The 22,074-nt window shown below is 36.9% G+C and overlaps 1 protein-coding gene across 8 annotated transcripts in view; it reads left to right on the top strand.

The window, feature by feature from the left end:
• Positions 1-1,787: 1,787 nt before the first annotated feature.
• The window catches only part of LOC114243997 (sensory neuron membrane protein 2), a 50,855-nt gene continuing 30,568 nt past the window's right edge, over positions 1,788-22,074 (top strand). The window contains exons 1-2 of one of the 8 annotated variants that reach the window (XM_089732197.1): positions 1,788-1,886; positions 8,203-8,456. In XM_089732197.1, coding sequence (XP_089588323.1) covers positions 8,343-8,456 — 114 coding nt within the window. In that variant the 5' untranslated portion in view covers positions 1,788-1,886; positions 8,203-8,342. Of the gene's footprint in view, positions 1,907-8,047; positions 8,457-22,074 lie in introns of those variants that run through there. The other 7 variants (XM_028175673.2, XM_089732201.1, XM_089732200.1 and 4 more) reach the window with 7 other exon arrangements.

Genomic DNA, 22,074 nt, shown 5'->3' with positions numbered 1-22,074 from the left:
CGATTTAAATTAGACACAAAAACCTTATCTACTCTATGGCGTCGTGCACCTTTTGCAGATGACGTGTCAACGAACTTCACCTTGGAACGTGAGGTTATGGTCTCAATTGCATTTCATGACGGCTGTCTCACGCTGCGAACCGGGATGCATGATTAGTGATAATTAACTAGTGGTAACTACCTGAGTGAATATGAAATATGCTTTACCAACAATAAAATAGACGATACTAACAAAGAGTGTCTGGCTGTTAATCAGACGATACAGGAATGCGAATGAGACCCTCTAGATTTCTAGACTTTCGCTACTGATTTCATATCATCTTAAATATTTTGTTTTATTTATTTTTTTATTGTTAAGACGGATGGACGTGCTCACGGCCCACCTGGTATTAAGTGGTTACCGGAGTCCATAGACATCTACAACGTAAATACCGTCAACCACTTTGAGACATGAGTTCTAAGGTCTCAAATCAAACCAAAACGAATTACTGCTTCACGGCAGGAACAGGCGGGCTGGTGGTACCTTTTTTCTATTGCTTAGGTGGGTGGACGAGCTCACAGCCCACCTGGTGTTAAGTGGTTACTGGAGCCCATGGACATCTACAACGTAAATGCGCCACCCACCTTGAGATATAAGTTCTAAGATCTCAGTATAGTTACAACGGCTGCTCCACCCTTCAAACCGAAACGCATTACTGCTTCACGGCAGAAACAGGCGGGCTGGTAGTACCTACCCGTGCTTGACTCAAAAGAGGTCCTGCCAACAGTAAGTAAGATACATACATGTATCTTTTTGCCTATATACCAATCGCCTAACACCAATCTTAAGGACTGCTGATGAGCAATTGCAAGTCCGCACGAGTGGCTACAACTCTAGATGCTTCTTTCTCGAAAATATTTTTTTAAGGCCGAAACATATATTTTATAACTCAAGGTTGTTTTTTTTTTACACGTCGTAATCGTCTCGCTATTGTAGTAAAATTTACTCTGGTTTTAGTTAAAGGCATCAAAAAAGTAGTAGATACTTCAAAAACCATTTAAAGCGCCTGAAAGATATGAGATCGAGATATTTAGACGCGCGGTGTATTCGCGTCGAGGGATTTGTTCGCGATAGCACCGGTGTAAAAAACCTGCAAACAGGTCCAAATTTCTTTTTCTATTATCAAGTTCGCATCTAATGCATACGAAATCGCAATGAACGAGAAATTTCATCCAACACAAAATAAAACTTACGATATTTTTCGACAAATTTCGGCTACAACTCGTGAGACTGTTTTTTTTTTCATATAAAAATATGTTAAACTGTTTTCACACCCTTTCATCATACACACGTTTTACCTCACACATGTTACCATCCGGCTTTGGAATGAGCTCCCCTCTACTATGATACCCGAGTGCGATGAAATTTCATTCCGACTTGCAACCTAACTTACCTTCCTAACCTTCTTAGTGGCTCAGGATTCCCATCCGGTAGTAGATTCATTCGCGAAGCAGTAGCTCTTGAGCTGTTAGGTCTCCCTCGGAGGCAGCTGTTAGCAAATCCCACCCCTCCTGGCTGAGCGTTTGCTCGCCCACCTGTCCTGGTGAAACTGGAAGGGTCTCCAGGCCGACAGGCAGCAGTTTGGCTCTGCCACGTCCATGATCGACGGTAACCACTCACCATCGGATGGGCCTTATGCTCGTCTATCTACAAGGGCAATAAATAATAAAAACCTGAATATGCCTCTGTAGTGTAATCACCATATGTGCAATTATGTGTGACAATAGCGTGACGGCAAAACTATGCTCAGTTTGGTATCGCAAGCCTTTTAGTGCGGTTACTTACCGATATTTCTGAAGCGGTTATTCAGTAAAATCCTTTGAAGTGTTCGCTTGAGTGAGAATATAGTACGACCATATACATACATGTAGTATCACCTACGAATCATACTTAATACAATAAACAAACACTGTCATATATAGTTACTTTATGTTTGCCTATATCGTATAAAGGATCATCTAGAGCAGTCTTTCTCAAAGTGGGCGATAACGCCCCCTTGGGGGCGTTTGAAACCTAGAGGGGGGCGTTAAGGGGCCCAGGAAAAAACGGGGGGCGTTGATGTGGGTTAGGGGGGCGCTGTAAAATTTGTAATTTCATTTACATTAAAACTCACCTACTACACAATAACGAATAATTAGTTTATATTTCTACCCAGTATGGTTATAAAAACTTAAAATAGTTAACATAGATTTCGTAGGATAGCCCACACACCGTACGCAATCAAGTTGTAGCAAGTTTCTGCGGAACATGATCGATGATAGTTAAAAAATTAGAGCAATTTTACCTTAATTACATTGCACCAGAAATTACTTTAAACATTAGAAAAAAAACTACCATGCAGAGTTTTAAAATATTACACATACGTAAACTAACACAAATTGAGGTTTTCTTTACTTTCTTCCAGGTTTAGGTTATTCGTAGTTTAATAAGTTATTATTGTTAGTTCGTTTTTAATTATCTTATGATGAGAATCTTATATTAATGAGAAAGATATTCAACAAAAATAGTTTTATTCTAATAAATTAGCATAGTAATAGTACAGTGAACTTGCAATTTATTTTGGTAATTCTGAATTTAAACAAACATATTGATGAGAAGAATTCACTTTTACTTTGCAAATTTGTAAATACACGCTCTGTAGCAATGTACGGGCATATAATAATATGAAGAAACAATAATAGCATCTACAAATACATATGTACTACGTGGTACTACTACATTTTCTAAAATTAATATTTATTAATTAAATTAATGAAATTGTGGTTTTAAAGTTTTAGGGGTGTATAAAAAATGGGGGGCGCTGAAAAATAATTGATTTTCAAAGGGGGCGGTAAAAGAAATAAGTTTGATAATCACTGATCTAGAGCATAGATTCCGGTATCTTTAAGCTTCTATTACGATAAAGTTTTTGGAAGTCTAAACCGATAAAGGCCTAGCTGCAATCGAAATTCCAAGATTGTCTGTCAAATTCTACATCATGCGATTTGTTTTTCCTTTGAAATTGTACTTAAAAAACAGTCGTGCCAACAACATAAAAATCGTTACTCGGTAGAATCAGTTAGGTACCTATCTGTCATGGTGTTCCGAACATTATCATGTTTGATTCGACTGCTTTAAAATCATTTAAAACATAATATTAAATGTATCCTTCCAAGTATCTGTACGAACCAGTACGTAACCAAACAGTATTTAAAAGTGTTCAATATCACTCCGAAAATATCGTTGTGATACTTTAAACAGTAGACACACTTGATCAAACATTCAACACGTTAAACAAATTATATAAATATTTTAATTTCTAAGCGTCTAGCTTAATCGGCAACTAATATTATAAAGAGGAAAGATTTGTTTGTTTGTTTGGATTGAATAGGCTCCGAAACTACTGAACCGATTTGAAAGATTCTTTCATTGTTTGGAAGCTACACTATTCCTGAATGACATAGGCTATATTCTTTTTTGAAAAAATTAGGGATCCTTACTAAAACTCCAATAACGTAACACAAGGTGTAAAAAAATTACATAAAATATTCTTGGTACCGCGTGCCCTGCGAAAACAATTGATGATAGAATCAAATAATATACTTCGACTTTGTAGAACACATTATTATTTACAAAAGTGTCCCGACAGCATATGTCTAAACTATTATAGTTATGCCACACTAAGGGTTCTTTTATTTTAAAAAATAAAACAACGTCAAACATCGTTGAAATTTTTGTTAAAGACCCGAGCGGAGCCGGAGCGGGCTGCTAGTCGGCAATAAAATAAGGCACGCATACTTTTAGTTTTGTTTTAATATAACGAAAATTTTCACCTTAATCCAAAACTGAGGCAGTCAGCCACCGTAGTTTTAACAGAAGGCAACAATTTATTCCAATTCGAAGAGCTAAACACTCATTTTCCAATGCACTTGACTTCGACCTCACGTATCGTTGTGGATTTTTCGAATTTTTAAGGGCTCTTATTTACTTAACACGAGATTGCGGTCGTGAATAGTGCAGGAGTGAGCAACCTTTTTAATCAATGGGCCAATTTAAGTTTTTTTTTGACGGGCCCCACTCTTACTAATAATAATTTACGAAACTTTATTTATAACTAGCTTTTGCCCGCGACTTCGTCCGCGTGGAATAATTACCTTGGCACAACGCTAAACTTTACCCGCCTCTTCATTTACGTAGACAGTGAAAATATTGTTGAATAATAGAATTTTAAGGAGCTATTTACGATACCAAAATCACGTTTTTTAACCGACTTAACAAGAGAGGAGAGGATCAGTAGTTCCTCAGATTAGCGCGTTCAAACAAACAAACTCTTCAGCTTTATAATATTAGTATAGATAAATATTAGAATGAAAAAGTATAAAACTAAAAAAAGTTAAGATTTCATATACAAATTTTAATGGGAGATAAAAATAAACGAGAAAGGAACAGAAACGAGAAAATCGATAAAATAAATTAAATTTTAGAAATACTTGGCGGGCCGCGTGTTGCTCATCTTTGATCTAGTGCAATAAAAACAAAATAGACTCCTTACATATTTATTAAAATACTAGCGACCCGCCCTCGCTTCGCTTCGGAAACATTAAAACACACATGAAACCAAAAAAAAAAATAAAGAAAAATAAAAAAAAGTAGCCTATGTTCATCAGGGACAATGTCGGCTTCTAATGGAAAAAGAATTTTTCAAATCGGTCCAGTAGTTTCGGAGCCTATTCGAAACAAACAAACAAACAAATCTTTCCTCTTTATAATATTAGTATAGACTAAAACCATCGTGATTGAAACATACTACATATTTATGTTTTTTTTTATTACTAAGATGGGTGGACGAGTCCACAGATAACCTGGTGTTAAGTGGAGCCCATAGACATCTACAAAGTACCACCCACCTTGATATATAAGTTCTAAGGTCTCATACATAGGTCTCATACAGATTTAACAGATTTACTTCTACAATACAAATCCCACGTTCGTTTATAGCATTGGCCAGTGCAAGGCATTAATTACATTACAATTTCCTCAACTTATCGACCTTGTGATCGGCTTTTTTGTTCAAAGCCACATTATATTCATAATTGAAATCGCAAGCTATGAAATAAATTCGCACGTCCGCTTCTAAACAATGAGAAATCATTAAAAGTTTTCTTGAAGAGAATTTTGTTTCATAACACCAATAATTAATGGTGAAAACGAAATTAAATACGTATTATGAATAAAACAGCGGACAGATTTTAATGATGTAAAATACATTACATTTTTAGAATCAATTATTTCTTTTGGCTATGGTTAAGATTGAACCGGTGTGTTTGTTTTAAATAAGCGATAATCTCAAAAGCAAACAATCAATGGTACAAATAAATTTGAATTTTAAAACAAAATCGAGTCGAAAGTCCATGTTGAATTTGAAAAATTAAAAAAATAATCATATTAAATTGATCAATTGGGTGATTTGAAATTTACTGTGACATTAGTTTCGTCAGCGCCAAAACTGAATAAGACACTTATTATCCTAAGCTCAGGGGTGAGCGACCTTGTTAATCAATGGACCAATTTAAATATAAATTTTTTTTGGCGGACCACTCATAGATTATCTCTAATTAATAATTTACGAAACTTTATTTATAATAAATATTAGAAAAAAAAATGAAACTAAAAAAAAAGGAAATATTTCATATACAAATTTCAATGCAAGATCAAAACAAACAAGAAAAGAACAGAAAAACGAATTGATGGGAGAAAGTCGATAAAATAAATTGAATTTTATAAATGATTGGTGGGCCCTCGTGTGTTGCTCATCCTTGGATCATTTAGGGCCTAAACAATTTAATGGAGTTATGCGATAGTGACCGAGTCCAAATTATGTAGAGAGACCGCCACGATATAAGATCAATGAGTTGTCAAAAAAATCAAACCCACAATTTTTTTATTTGCATAAATTAAGCCCATATCGATATCTGTCCTGCCCTCCCCTACAAATCGGTTCGCCTAACCGCTTCTCAACGTGTTCTAGTGAATGTATCATACATTCATCCTCTTTCAACATTTTAGACTGACGCAGTTAATGGATGGGATCACTGCATGCTCAGCTTAATAAGGCAATGAAACTATTAAGCTGAGCATGCAGTGCTCCCATCCACTAACTTGCATAGTTACTGGTGGTAGGACCTCTTGTGAGTCCGCACGGGTAGGTACCACCACCCTGCCTATTTCTGCCATGAAGCAGTAATGCGTTTCGGTTTGAAGGGTGGGGTAGCCGTTGTAACTATACTGAGACCTTAGAACTTAAATCTCAAGGTGGGTGGCGCATTTACGTTGTAGATGTTTATGGGCTCCAGTAACCACTTAACACCAGGTGGGCTGTGAGCTCGACCATCCATTTAAGGAATAAAAAAAATGTAAGAGGTAGTAAAAGAAGTTCGTTAGAAAAATAAACTAAGATAATCAGTATTAATTATTTGATGGTCCAGTAGTTAGGGCTGACTGACGCGCCGAAGGAGGTTCGAATCCCAAATCGGGCAAAAATTTGTGTGATGATCAGGTTTGTTTGCCCTTTGTCTGAGTGTTTATCTATACTAATATTATAAAGAGGAAAGATTTTTTTGTTTGTTTGTATTGAATAGGCTCCGAAACTACTGAACCGATTTGAAAAATTCTTTCATTGTTTGGAAGCTACACTATTCCCGAGTGACGTAGGCTATAATCTTTTTTGAAAAAAATTAGGGATCCTTACTAAAACTCCAATAATGTAACCCAATAAGCCGCAATAAGTGTTCTTTTATTTTAAAAAATAAATCAACGTCAAATATCATTGAAATTTTTGTTAAACACCCGAGTGGAGTCGGAGCGGGCCGCTTGTTATCTATATATTCATTTAAAAAACGTATTTAAGTATGTATGTATGTCAGTCTCTGGTGTCTATAACACAGGGAACCCTAAATTAGGGCCGAATGGCCTGCGTGATTTGTTCCCGTGTGTTTATGTATTACTAGCTGACCCGGCAAACATTGTTTTTCCATATATAAGATTTCTAGGGAATTTCTAGTGTAGAAAAAAAAACTAACTTATTGTAAGTGTGTAAGGATGTGGTAAATGAGTGAAAGAGGTATGTAGTGCTGTGAACGATGAGGGAATATATAATAAAAATAACAAAACCTCATTCAACCACACAATACCTCATTATAACAAAAAAAATGTCCAAATAAAAAAATATATGTTAGGGATGGACAACCCTAATCACTTAGGGGGATGAAAAATAGATAGTAGCCGATTCTCAGGCTTACTGAATATGCATAAAAAATTTCATGAGAATTGGTCAAGCGGTTTCGGAGGAGTATGGGAACGAACATTGTGACACGAGAATTTTATATATTAGATTATTATGAACTAGTTAGTGGTCCCGCGGTAGTCGAAATTCGACTAAAATGAATTGAAATTATAAGTTTGAACATTACTATGGTTCTATTGTCAAAGACTATTAAACTTTTATAATCACAGAGTTCGCCAAGACTACACTATAGGCAAATAATATTAAAGATAAACAATATTATCCTATTCTCAATTTGACCACAGACTTTAAGCAATAACAAAAGTTTGACCGCAAAAATCCGTGTTTTTTTATTGATTTAATGTATTATAAATGCATAATTAAAAAAAATATTAGCATTCTGCACTCTTTCTCCATATTCTCTATAAGAGTAGGAAATATCATACTCCTCCGTCCGCGCAATTTTCGTAAAAAGGGGTACAAAGTTTTTGCTTCACGTATTAATATATAGATTATTTATTGACTACTAACATAAGAGTAATTCTATTTGTACTCTTGTATCATTATTTTCATATCTATTTTTTATATCTCAGTTAAATCCAAGATATTATGTGGTACCGGTTAAGACAGTCACAAAAACATTTAGATGTCGTATTACTACTATTAAAAGGAAAAAAAACATCGGGCTTAAAGGATCAACAGGTTTTTGTCAACCAACTCTATTGTGTTACTAAAAACATATGAGAAAAGCTGTTGCGAGCGTATAACAAATAATTAATCGCCAACACGCGATCAGCTATGGCGGTTCTGTGTGTCTTGACATAGCCTTGCCATTATTACTGTTAAATAATTTGTTCATTTTAATTAATTCATAGTTGATTTAAATTATTATTTTTTCCAAGAATTTAATTTTCCGTAGTTTCATTATTGTGTTAGTGGCTGTGTTGTTTTTTTTTTCAATAAATATAACCGTTTAGTTTCCAAGTAATATTTTTTCATTGAAGTCGAATTTGTGTTGTGCTAACAATAAAAGCAGAAAACAATGCTGGCTAAATATACAAAGACAATATTTTCGGTCTCCGTTGCATTTCTCGTCGTGTCCATCGTTTTGGCTACATGGGGCTTCCCGAAAATCATCAGAAAACAGATCCAGAAGGTAAGCCTTTCAAATTTAAAATCACACTTCTTTAGATAGTTAGACAGCCTTATATTCGCTGGAACATCGGAATGTTCTGGTCGACTGGCGCTTCGTTTGCTAGGATACTTTTATCTTAGCCACAGCTCTTATACTATTGAAATGTATTACATGTTTTTAATATACGTTGTAAGTTACGGCTTACTTCGCATACACATTTTGTACTAAATTCAAGCAAGAAGACTGCACGAAATCTCGCTATTGTCGGCTATTTCTGATCGTTCATCCTCTACTAACATTGGCATCAGCAAAATTAGATAAATATTATTAAGAGATGATAATTTATAAAAACAGACGTTTGTTAGGGATAATAATCATTGGTACGGCCGAACACACGCTTACACATTGCCCCGCATGGCTGGGGCAACGCCGGGTCCTCGTCTCGCCAATAGGTTCTGACTTGTCGCTGCTGACGGCTGTGGGTACGATGCTCAGCAGCAACTATGAGTCCTGGAAGGCAATGCTCGACTTCTGCAAATCCACCATCTCGCAGAAGGAGGTGGCGAGCGAGAGAGGCGGAGCTCGTCTCTCTCCGCACCTATCCGTAACAGTCTCCTTCGGAGGCGCTCGGGCAGTTGTTAGCAAATCCCACCCCTCCTGGCTGAGCCTTTGCTCGCCCACCTGTCCTGGTGAAGCTGGAAAGGCCTTCGAGCCATCAGTAATCTTTCAATCATAAAAAAAACCTATTCATCGCACTACCTTCGCTCTAGCGTCTGTGTAAGAACAACCGATTGGCGGTGTACCGCGTTCCGACCTGGTAGGCTGGTTCTAGTCCAGCAGGGTTCAGAACACCAGCGGCACCACCCGAGGCAGCCTGTCAGACTGCCGTACTGAGAAGACCGACGTAGAGTCTTCGACTATCGTCTCGACGACCCGTCGGTCGGGCGTCCTAGGGGTGGCTCCGCGAGTCTGGTTGTACCGTGGGAACCCCATTACTCTGACCGCGTTCTGACCCCGGCCGGAGGTCGGACGTCAGGGGAGTCATTTTGTGACCTAAAACATCCTTGGGCCCGCGGTCTGCTCCGAACATCCGCAGACCGTCAAATCCCACATACCCCGCGCGCTCCCTAGGCCCGGACACTTCGTAAGAGGTTCAGACCCCATGTCTGTAATAATAATAACAAACATTTATCCCAACCATAAATTACAAAACAATTAATCAAAAGAACAGAAAACATAACTATTCTGTATTCTCTGTATTCAAAAGATACACTTTTACGTATTCACATAATAGCTAACAAATAAAGACCGAAAAAATATAAATTCACATAATTTACTGCAGTTTTGCCAACGTATATACTATGTAGTATACGTGTTGTCTATATCTGAATAGTGCGTACACTATTTCGTACGTCATGATAATCGCCTTATCATTGCCGCCGCTGACTACTCCCCGAATCCTGATCACGCAGGAGCCAGTAACCGTCGACGCCCTAGACACGTCCTTACGGATCCATCAGATCCAATCACCTTTGCATTAGACGCCTTCAGCTCTAACACTAGGAGCAGGCTTAGGGGCCTCGGTAACCGTACTCGTCCAACTCGACAAAGAGTTCGCCGTGCAACCTAACCCATGAATCAGCTCGCTGAGTTTCTCGCCGGATCTTCTCAGCGGGTCGCGATTCCGATCCGGTAGTAGATTCATTCGCGAAGCAGCTACTCTTGAGCTGTCAGGTCTCCTTCGGAGGCGCTCGGGTAGCTGTTAGCAAATCCCACCCCTCCTGGCTGAGACTTTGCTCGCCCACCTGTCTTGGTGAAACTGGAAAGGCCTCAGGGCCACCAGTAATCCTTCAATCACAAAAAAAAAAAAAACTATTTCGTATTGATGTCCTCGGGTTAGAGAGAGATGGCAATAGGAACGAGACAAAGGAACGAGCATAATTAAAACTACTTTTACGGTTAATGACAATAAAAACGAAGAGACTAAATCGTAAAAGTCGCTTTAATTATATGTATACGATTCGCGAAAACCGAAGATAAGAAAAGAAAAAAACCTTTGTTTTTTAGTACAATTCATATCGTAATATTACGGACTTATAGTTCGCTTGCGGACTAACAAAAATAATAAATACCCTCTTAGGTAAATAAATATAAGATAGAATTCGTAAGTAATGCTTATAAATAATATTTATTAAGATTATATCTGAGTAAAAAAAAGCCTACTTGTGTATTTGTATAATATTCTTTGTTTATTGTCTTTTCTTTTCTATACGTACCTATTTGTAATTTAATTTTCACTTAAATGTGTATCTGAATGTATGGATTATTATTATCTGATAAATACATGAATTATTATTATATTATGATTACTTTCAATCAATACAATGCATTTAAGTCTATTCCATAACGGATTTACTTATTCGATATTTTATTTCAAATTTTATAAATAGCTTTGGTTCATTTCAAGTTAAAACTTTAAGTAGAAAATTAAGAAATAAATATCTCTTTTTTACTACATTCTATGTACTCATATACTCAGATTGTGAAATTCAAGAGGACCACGCTATATTGGAGCTACAAACCTTTTTCGTTTCACTTAAAACTCTTTATGAAAAACTTTTTGTCCGATAACTCAAAGATATATATTTTAACATTATACAAAATAACGTGTGTTGTATGTATGAAAATATCCCATTTAGTAAAAATATAGTATATAGTAAAAAAGACTAAAACACAGGAATTGTGAAATCTTTTTGACGAGGTATATTTTGTTCTAATGTACTATAATTTGTGGATCACCCGATTGTTAATACTAAAAGAGTTTTGAAGAGTTAGTTAAAAAGTGGTTGAAATATCAAGCCTAAAATATCGTTTTTAGTTTTGCGCTGTTTTCTGGTGGTAGGACGACCTGTGAATTCGCATCCTTTTCCGCAGCCTTTTCCTGCCGTGAAGCAGTAATACGTTTCGGGTTGAAGTGTAGGGCAGCCGTTGTAACTGAGACTTTAGAACTCATATCTTAAGGTTCATGACGGCATTTACGTTATCGGTGTCTATGGGCTCCAGTGCCTCCGGTAACCACTTAACACCAAGTAAGCCACGGGCTCGTCCACCCATATAAGGAAAAAATTAAAAAAGATTTGAAGATTAGAAGAATCATTATAAACACTATTATTAAAAAAAATCATACCACGATTAATTTTAATGAGTTCTCTATAGTTTGACGCTGTTCCGAGCGCCATGATCACGGGTAGACACAAAAAAATCTCTAGCATGTATACCATAAAAAATATTATATTAATTTAATTAAGACTTCTCACTTCTGCGCGTTTGTAAAGAACATAATGTAGCCTTTCCGATCCTACGGACCAAATGGTAAACAGTCGACGTCGCCCAAAACATGTCCTTTCGGATCCTCCTGATCCACTAATGCTGCTTTTAGATACCCCAAGCACTGGTCATCGTTCTCGTCGAACCCATCGCTTGCGACGAAGGGCTCGACGAGTAAATTAACCCGCAGACATCTTCTCCCGGATCTTCTCAGTGGGTTGCGTTTCCGATCCGGTGGTAAATTCTCCGATGAATGCTCTTGCTAGGTTTAGTGTTAGCAACGTCGTCAGGTTGAGCCCCGTGAGCTCACCTACTTGTTAGGGCTACGCTGAAATAACCTCTCAAGGCCATCAGCTTAGGCAGAAAAAAAATGCAGCCCATGTTCCCTTGACGCGTAAGTACATTAGCAGCCCATCTACAAAAATGAAACAAGCTGTATTAACACGTTAACAGCGTTATTTGGCTTAAAAAGCCCCACACGTTACTATTCCCTGATGCCGCAGTGAAAACCTGTCTTCGCTCAATGTGTAAAGCCACAGTGTCCACATTTCTATAGGTATGGGTATATTCGAAAACGGTTTTTTTCGAGCCCTATCAGCTCTTATACCGCAAACAAGTCCAATCTTGCCTTGGAAAGACCTTATACGCACTGGCTAAAAATCCCTCGCATAGTCTCACAGTCAACGACAACAACAACTCGACAAGTAGTTGATAGGGAACTATTTATTTCAGGGAAAACATGACGTGCCTAGCACGCGAATATACTACTATGAGAAAACCTGTTTCTCGACATTTTAGGCAATTAAAATGAACGGTGAATTCGAGGAACTTGTTTTAAACCAGTTTCAAATTTACATATCTATTCCTATTAAATTGATAATTCTATAAAACAATTCTAAAATGACAACAATGACTAGTGAATATATTTTATTAAGAACTAGCTGACCCGGCAGACTTTGTACTGCCTCAATCGATAAATTTAATAAAAGACTGACGGGGGACACATCAAAGGAAAAACAAAATTGTTATTTTTATTTAATTCCGAGCATTTTCATATTTATCTAACTTTGGGTGTACCTCAGGGTTCCATTTTGGGTCCTTTTTTATTTCTAATATATATAAACGATTTACCTAGTTTTATTGAGTCCCGACACGAGGTCGTATTATTCGCAGATGATACATCTTTATTATTTAAAATTAAACGACAATTACAAGTCCATAACGAAGTGAATGATGCGATTTCGTGTGTGGTTCATTGGTTCCGTATCAATAACCTAATATTATTGATTAGTAAGAAAACTAAATGTATTAAATTTATTTTAAAATGTATTAAACCATCTTTAAATGTGAGACAAGTGGATAGTGATGTAATTGTTTCTGAGGAATCATTGGAGCTTGTTGAGTCAACCGTATTTCTTGGTATAACAGTGGACTCCAAACTGCAGTGGGGACCTCATATTCATAAATTGGCGAGTAAGCTCAGCTCTGCAGCATACGCAGTAAAAAAAATTGGAATGTTAACAAACGCGGACACGGCTCGTTTAGTTTACTTTAGTTACTTCCACAGTGTCATGTCCTATGGCATTTTGCTATGGGGCAATGCGGCCGATGTAGAAATGATATTTATTCTGCAGAAAAGAGCTATACGTGCTATTTATAACATGCATTCAAGGGAATCCCTGAGGGAGAAATTTAAAGAAATTAAAGTTCTCACTATGCCATCCTAGTACATTTTTGAAAATTTGATGTATGTTCGTAAACATATTGAGGAGTTTCCTAAACAGTCGGACATACCTAATAGAAATACTAGGAACAAACACAAGCTTGTTGTGCCGATGAGTAAGTTACATAAGATACGAAATTCATTCGGGTGTTTGTCTGTGCGCCTGTACAACAAAATCCCACAAGATGTTCAGAACCTACATATACATAGGTTTAAGAAAACTATTAAAGAACATCTGTGCAATAAAGCTTACTATAAAATCAATAATTATCTAGAAGATTGCACAAAGTGGGAATGAGTTGCTCGCTCCAGGCATTTCAATATTGTAGTAATTGTTACGTTATAATGCACATTGTAAAAATTCATATTTTAAAAAAAATCTAATATTAAAAAATAAATAAATAATAATTTCATATGTAAAAAAAAAGACATGCCCGCTGAGTTTCTTGCCAATTCTTCTCAGGACGGAGGCTAGTTCTTGTGAATTGGCGGTAGTTCTTTTGACGTTCAACAAGTATGTACTTTCATTTATGTTGAATAAAATTTTTTTGATTTGATTTGATTTGATTTTAAACCTTTTCTGGACTTCCACAAATAATTCAAGACCAAGATTAGCCAAATCGATTCAGCCGTTCTCGAGTTTTAGCGAGACTAACGAACAGCAATTCATTCTCATATATAGAGATAAAAATAATAAAAATGAATTAATCAATTCTAATTATAAACACGTTTACTATAAGTATCCTATGCCTTACATAACAGTGAAGTCTCTTTTCAATAGTTTTTTTACAGGCAAGTCTAAAGTCTAATATCGTGTAGAAAAAAAATCCGTGTGTTCAAGTGGGCCGTGAGCTCGTACACAAATCGTAGCAATAAAAAATTAATAAAAACTAAATATATTTTCTATTTCGAACAAATAATACAATAAATAATATACACGTTGATGTTATTTATAAAATATGCGGTTGGAGCATACGTAAAAGCAGAATACGCAATAATAAAACTATATCAATGCAGTACACCACGAACTAGTAACTAACCGAATTATACTAACAAACTGCTCACGAGTACTCACGGTCGACGACCTGACTGTTGATAGTAAAGTGGCGTTTAAGACCAGACCTTTCCAGTAATCAATTAAAAACAAAACTCTATATAGTGATAATATGTTTTAGACATGGTTATAAAACCGTGGAAAAACCAACGCTACAAAACGCTCATGTACAACTGTACAAACTCGACACATAAGAACAAGGTCGTTGAATACAAGTCGCCGACTGAGTACGGCTTATGGATTTTTAGCTTCATTTATTTCAATTCCATTGTTAGTTTTACCAAGCCCAAGTGCCTATTCATCAGAAAACAAATAAGGTCTTGTAGCACGAACTGATTTAAAGTAATCATATTGTGTCGAGGAAGAGCACGCGAAAGTTTATTGAGTACTAGATTTAATAATAAATAAATATTTACTAACAATCACACCACGTTAACTGGTCCCGTCCTAAGTTCGTAAAGAACTTTTGTTACAGGTACCAGATAACGGAAATAAATGTAAGATTACTGGTGGTAGGACCTCCTGTGAGTCCGCGCGGGTAGGTACCACCACGCTGCCTATTTCTGCCGTGAAGCAGTAATGCGTTTCGGATTGAAAGGTGGGGCAGCCGTTGTACTTGAGATCTTAGAACTTATATCTCAAGATGGGTAGCGCATTTACGTTGTAGATGTCTATGGGCTCCAGTAACCACTTAACACCTGGTGTTGCTTAACAACAGGTGGGCTGTGAGCTCGTCCACCCATATAAGCAATAAAAAAAGATTTTCATTATACACATACATATATTTAATATACATCCATAACCGTGGAAAAGATATTTTATATTTATCATACAAATATCTTCCCTTGGCGGGATTCGAACCCGCGACCCCCTTGTGTAGTGACCATATCACTTACCACTACACCAGACGGCCGTTTAATGAACAAACTTGTTGTTTTCCTTGCTACTTATTGGCTAGTAGTCTAAGAGGCCATTCCAGCTACGCGCGGACGGGCAGGTTAGCTCACGGGCTCAACATAAGAGAATTTACTAGCTTCGCAGAGTCTACCACCGGATTAGCATCGCGACCCACTAAGAAAATCCTGCGAGAAACTCAATGGGTTGAAAGAACACCATGAATTGATGTAGCCCGCAAGATTAATTTTCATAATTATTGGCGATGAAACTTTTTGTACATTGCCCCTTTGTAGTTCATTTAAGCTGCGATAGTACCTATATATTCTATTTCGATTAACCATTATTACAAAGGAGTAAAAATACATTTTGATTGAATGCAAACAATAAAGTAATTTAATAAGCCCGGTGGTGATTGGATAAATATTTGGAGGAACGAATATTACTAATTTTAATTTTAATAATTAACTAGCTTTTGCCCACGACTTCGTCTGCGTGAAATAGTTCACAAATAATGCTTTATTTTAGAACAAATTTGGTTAGCATAAAAAGCCTTATAGTGAGCCAACCTTGACATATAGACATATGCTGTTGCGGACTTTTTTTTAGATCTTTTAAAGGGGAACGATTCTGTCACACATTATTTTAGCAAAACTTTAACCGTTTCTGCAGCGCATGCAGCGGAAGCTCTCAAAAGGGAAAAATAACCGCGATTTTGAAACATTATTTATTGGTTTTTGTTTTGGTTTTAGCGTGATTTTATATAGCCTATAATAGCCTTACTCGATAAATGGGCTATCTAAAACTGAAAGAATTACTCAAATCAGACCAGTAGTTCCTGAGATTAGCGCGTTGAAATAAACAAACTCTTCAGCTTTATAATATTAATTAAATAGTATAGATTATCGAAATTTAAATTTAATTCGTATTCTTCTTCGCAGTGTAAAAGAATGCGAATTTTGTTTTGTTGTCTTGTCTCTAAATGCTGCGAAACGATTTCATGTAATACGATTTTAAATGTCGATACACAATCGAAGCTTGACATTCACTAGTCAATGTTGGCAGTTGCATTTTTTTAATTGTCTGCTCTATTAACTATTGCCAGATAAGTCGTTCTTTTTTGGGGCAGGGCGCCGTTCAATCAAAAAAATATCGGGAATGGATAATTGGTTTATGATTCCAAACTCATTTTTTTGTAGTTCTTAGATTGTTACAGCTCTTACTGGTGGTAGGACCTCTTATGAGTCCGCACGGGTAGGTACTACCACCCTGCCTATTTCTGCCGTGAAGCAATAATGCGTTTCGGTTTGAAGGGTAGGGCACCCGTTCTAACTATACTGAGACCTCAGAACTTATATCTCAAGGTGGGTTGCGTATTTACGTTGTAGATGTCTATGGACTCCAGTAACCACTTAACACCAGGTGGGCTGTGAGCACGACCACCCAACTAAGCAATTAAAAAAAAAAAAAAAACATTTTTATTTATTTTTGCGTGGCGTGTTGCAGCTTCACAGTGGCGCTTTCCAGTTGAATCGAAACGAAAAAACCGCGCCGAATTCAATCAAATATCACAGTCATGTTAACTGTTTTCTTTCACTGTTGCGGTGTTGTGCTCTTGAAATAAGAGCCTGAAAGTAAAACGATAAAAAAGAATATTATTTGAACATTAAGCGGCATTTAAGAGAACAAAATCGCAAAAAGTCCAGAAAAAGTGTGGAAATAAAATTCTTGAATTTTGCACCACGATAATGCGCTTCCGCACAATGCCATCGTTGCAAACGAATTTTTGACCAAATACTCACAAAATACCAGATGTGGCTTTAACAGACTTCTTTCTGTTTCCTAAACACAAATTAACAATTCGTGACATACGTTTTCATTCAATAGAAGACATAAAAGAGAATTCGCGACGAGAACTGAACCCAATTCCGGAAAAGGCGCTTAAAATGTTTTGATGATTGGATTATTCATTAGCGTGGGTGTTTCGTTTCTGAAGCAGCCATACTTTAAAGGTTATAAAATAAATTTTGATGAATTACCAATATTTTGTGTACGATTCATTTCCTCCCAGTACTGTAATGACAGAGTACAATATGAAGTTTCTGCGCATAGGGGCACGTGGGGTACGTGGGTCTAGATTATCCCCAGGTAATGGGGCCGGAAAAGGTGCCCACGGATGAAAATGTCGGATAAGCCGTGATCGTACCCATCTAAGCCCATAAAAATCATCACTCACATAGTGAGTGATACAACATAAAGACAAAGTTGGTAGCATATGGAACTATTTCTCAGAGTACTCGCCATGCTCTCACCATTTGTTATACTGGTGCGAGTAACGCCATCTGTCATGAAATAGCACAAACGGATATCAACACAAATGGTATTATCCGGAACGTTCGAGACGCGTAACGCCATCTATAATCAAATAGCGAAAACAGATATAGAAACGACCACTTCTATCGGAAGTGTTCTTAAAGTAAAAGCATTGTATCTCTACAACTCTCTGTCTTAAAAGGCTAACAGGTTCTCTGTCTAAAAAGGGCTGATCTCTCACCCCTGCCTTTTTAGACAAAGAACACCCGGGCAGAGGAGGTTGTTCCCAGGGCCCGATCCACGCCCCCATAAGGGGACGAGAGGACCCGACAGTATGAAAGCAGTTCGTAAACAGTTCTACTCTCGGCTTACTCACTTAATTTTATTAAGATCTCCTGAAAACTCTTTACAAACGTTAAGAAACATTAAATCACATCTAAGTTAATTAACAAGTAATAAAACTACAATTGTTCTTGAGGAAAGACTTTGTCATTAGTGCGAAGGTTCTTTAGTTACGCGATTGCATAAATAATAACTTATTACTCGAATTAATAAGCACTTCATGTAAATAGACGTTACGAGGATTCTAAAAACCTCATTGTAGAATCGTGTTTCATTGTTTCTAAATATGTAAGCAGTGACGTGATTCAATATTTATATCCCGTGGCTCCTTCCATGGATTCTTGTTTCTTGCCCTAGATGAGCAGACAAGCTCACAGGCCATCTGGGGTAGCAGAAGACTGTTCAGATCACGTCGGGGTCACCAGGTTCAGTTTGGAGGTTTAACGACGGAGGGATGATCTTCCACCGAGCGGGTTATATTTCTCGGTAGACCGACGGTCCGAATGCTGTTGTTCGGAACTAGAATATATGCAAGGTTATCGAAAATGTCGTAAGCGCGATTCAGGCATCTGTCAAATATCTTATGCTGTATAGTTATAATGGCTACCCACCACAATCACCATAGGTATCATAATTTTTTTGAGAGAAAGGATTATTGGTGGCCCTGAGACCTTTCCAGTTTCACCAGGACAGGTGGGTGCACACAGGCTCGACCAACAGGGATGGGATTTGTTTTGTCAATAGCCACCCGAGCACCTCCGGAGAAAACATAACAACTCAAAGGCAGCTGCTTCGCCAATGAATCTACTACCGGATCTGAATCGCAACTTTTTGGGAAGGTCCGGCGAAGAAATGGGTGATGTGTGGTTAGGTTCGACGAGTACGGTAACCAGGGTCCCTAAGTCTACTCCTAGGGCTACAGCTGAAGGCGTCTAAGGTTAATGAATCTGATGGATCCGTAAGGACGTGTCTAGAGTAACTGGCTCCGGGGTGAGCAGGAGTCTGGAGGGTAATCAGCGGCGGAAACGATAAGACGATTGATAATCACCAGATATCATAATTTGATTTGTATTCAACCACCCTGTGGTGGCCTACTTGATGTTCAGTGGTGATTATCGCGCCTGGGTTATTAAAGCCAGAGACAGCCAAACCAATTCCTACTGCTCAGGACTGTTTTGAAAACATATTTCAAGGAGATTTTCAGCGCTTCCAAAACTTTGAGAGACACTGAACGTACATTTACTTATTTCAACCGCAGCTTCGTCCGCATGGAATACACATTCACATAATATTTGCCTAGCGATAAATATGTAAGTGAATTGAAATATTTATTTTTAACAAAGCACCGTCATAATTCGCCAATTTTAACCAAAATATTTCCAATTCTGAGCACAAATTTCGTCGACCTATAAGTTAGTAAAATCAGTAACAAATTGATTGAGTGACTTAGAGCAAATAAGCTAATAGTTTAAGCTAATAAGATTAAAATTTCAATACTTAGGACTAGCGTTCGCTCGATAATCAAAATTCAACCGTAACCACTCAAGTTCTTTCTTCTTCGTCGCTTTCTTCATTGCTGAAGGTCGTGTCCCTGAAACTCGACCGTTGCCTGTCTCGTGAGCTGTTTCCATCTCGTCCGGTCCTCAGCTGCTCGAATGGCGGTTGCGACTGGCAACCCAGTTAGAGCGGTTACTTGATCACACCAACGGCTAGGTAATCAAGTTCAAGATTGAATTTTATATTTCTACCAACCCCCAATGTCATGACCCAGACAACAATAATCGGTCGCTACTTGTCAAGAAATATAAACCGTTTATAAGAAAGCCCGCTCGCTCGAATTTGAGTGTTTACACTCCCTTAAGCAAAATCCCTTGGGACTACAACAAAGTCCACGGCAGTGTGGTCTTCATCAATGTTCGCTGGAAGCTACTCTATTGCGATAAATTAATTGCAAGTCATGAAATAGATGTATTTTTGATACACTTTTATTAGCTTCAGACGTACGGATGCAAGTTTGTAACGGAATCTTTGAACATGATTTTGACCCCCTTCAAACGTCGGATTAACTCGAAATTATATGGTATTAATTGTATACTTATTAAGGACCGATGACAATACAATATTTAAAAAAAAATGAATATAATAATAATAAAAATAATTGAAATTCAACTAAAAAATGAAAAAAAAAAATTGTTTAAAAAAACTAATAAAATACGCTTTTATAGAAAATCCAACTAAAAAATAGAAAATAAATTTTAATAAATTTGAATTCTAAATAGTGTAAGAAAAAATGATTTTATTGTAAAAAAGCGTGGGGTGCTTTTCAGGATATTATCAAAATAACCCTTCTACTCATATCTGTTCATAAAATATTTATAACTACTGATAACATGCACCCCACGCTTTTTTTATTGTTGTTTTAATATTAAATTATTATTTTCGATTTATAATTATAAGTTGATAAAAAATGCTATGCAATAGCTTTACCGCGGCAGTCTCCGAGTGCCACACGCCTTTTTTTTTTTAAGGAAGTATAACTTGGCCTTGATGCCTTTCCAGTTTCACCAGGACAGATGGACGAGCAAGGGCTCAGCCAGGAGGGGTGGGATTTGCTAACAGCTTCGCGAATGCATCCAAACGAAACCTAAAAACTCAAAAGTTCTTCGCGAATGAGTCCACTACCGGATCGGAATCGCAACCCGCTGAGAAGATCCGGCGAGAAAGTCAGCGGGTTGATATTTAAGTTAGGAGTGTGGCACGATAAAAGAAACCTTCTATGGCGTGGCGAGAACAACTACCAAGTTTTATCACAATCGGATAATGGTTTAGAAATGCACGAGACAAACAAATATTTATTTTAAGTATATACAGGATTAGATACTAAACGATTATGGCCTCTTTGTTATAACGGCAAAGAAGATTACATTATCTGTTATTATATTCTTCTAATCATAGGGCAAAACTGTATTAACAATTTTTTTATTGTTAACAATAAAACACGTTCATAAAATTTTAAAAATCGGTAAACACACAGAGGAGTCAATGGTACTGTACCGTTTTTTCTTCGCCTATTTAAATATTGAAACTCTTCACCAACAGGTTGATGCCATAAAGGTCTGTTACGTATATTTGAATATGCTGATCCTCATTCCAAAATGTAACGCAGTCTTATCAGCTTAAAACACGCAGTCCCACACATTATCTCCTAGAATATGAGTGGTCTTTATTATTCTTAACGAATATTAATGACGTCCTTAGGGAAATGTATGCGAGAGACGTTTGGAGTTCGTTAAGTGTTTTACTCCTTTTTGAATGTGCCGGACGAAGGGAAACATTAGTTGGATTTAGACTTCAATTTTCCTGTTCGAAAACTTTGGGAATACTACACGGTAGGGGTCCATTAGGCAAACCTTTCGACAGTTCATTTTTTATGTCGTCCCCAACTTGTTATACTCGCGATTTTGTATGCGAAAACACGTATCGTTCACATGACTGCCCTTTAGATATTTTTTGGGAATAGTCCACGACTTACTTTTCCACCTATACAATCGTTGAAGGGTGAAATTCTGATGAATAAATAATAAAATATTAATAAATAAAACAAAAAGGAACCAGTTTTATTTTTTCTGGTTTGAGTTATTTAAATAAAATCGTCTGTTTCATCAGTGTACATTTATATAGTATACAAAAGCGTGAACGTGCTTGACCGTACCTAGTTTTATATAGTATATAAATAAAGTGCCTCCATATGCCATTAAAAATAGTTTATGAGTATAGGCAAAACGTATCTATATATTATATATATCTTTTTTTTTTATTTGCTTCGGATTTTGCATCCACATTACATTCATTAATAGTAAAATTTCATATAGAAAGAAAAACAATAACTACAATTTGGAAACAAAAAAAATAATAATAACAATAATAAAACAAAAAATAATTTTAATCTATTTTTGTTTATTTGTTTGTATTGAATAGGCTCCGAA

Source organism: Bombyx mandarina, chromosome 13 (genome assembly GCF_030267445.1).
Source record: "Bombyx mandarina strain Sakado chromosome 13, ASM3026744v2".
Taxonomy (NCBI): domain Eukaryota; kingdom Metazoa; phylum Arthropoda; class Insecta; order Lepidoptera; family Bombycidae; genus Bombyx; species Bombyx mandarina.
The sequence above is the reverse complement of the archived record's forward strand: the minus strand, read 5'-3'. Positions and strand labels throughout refer to the sequence as shown.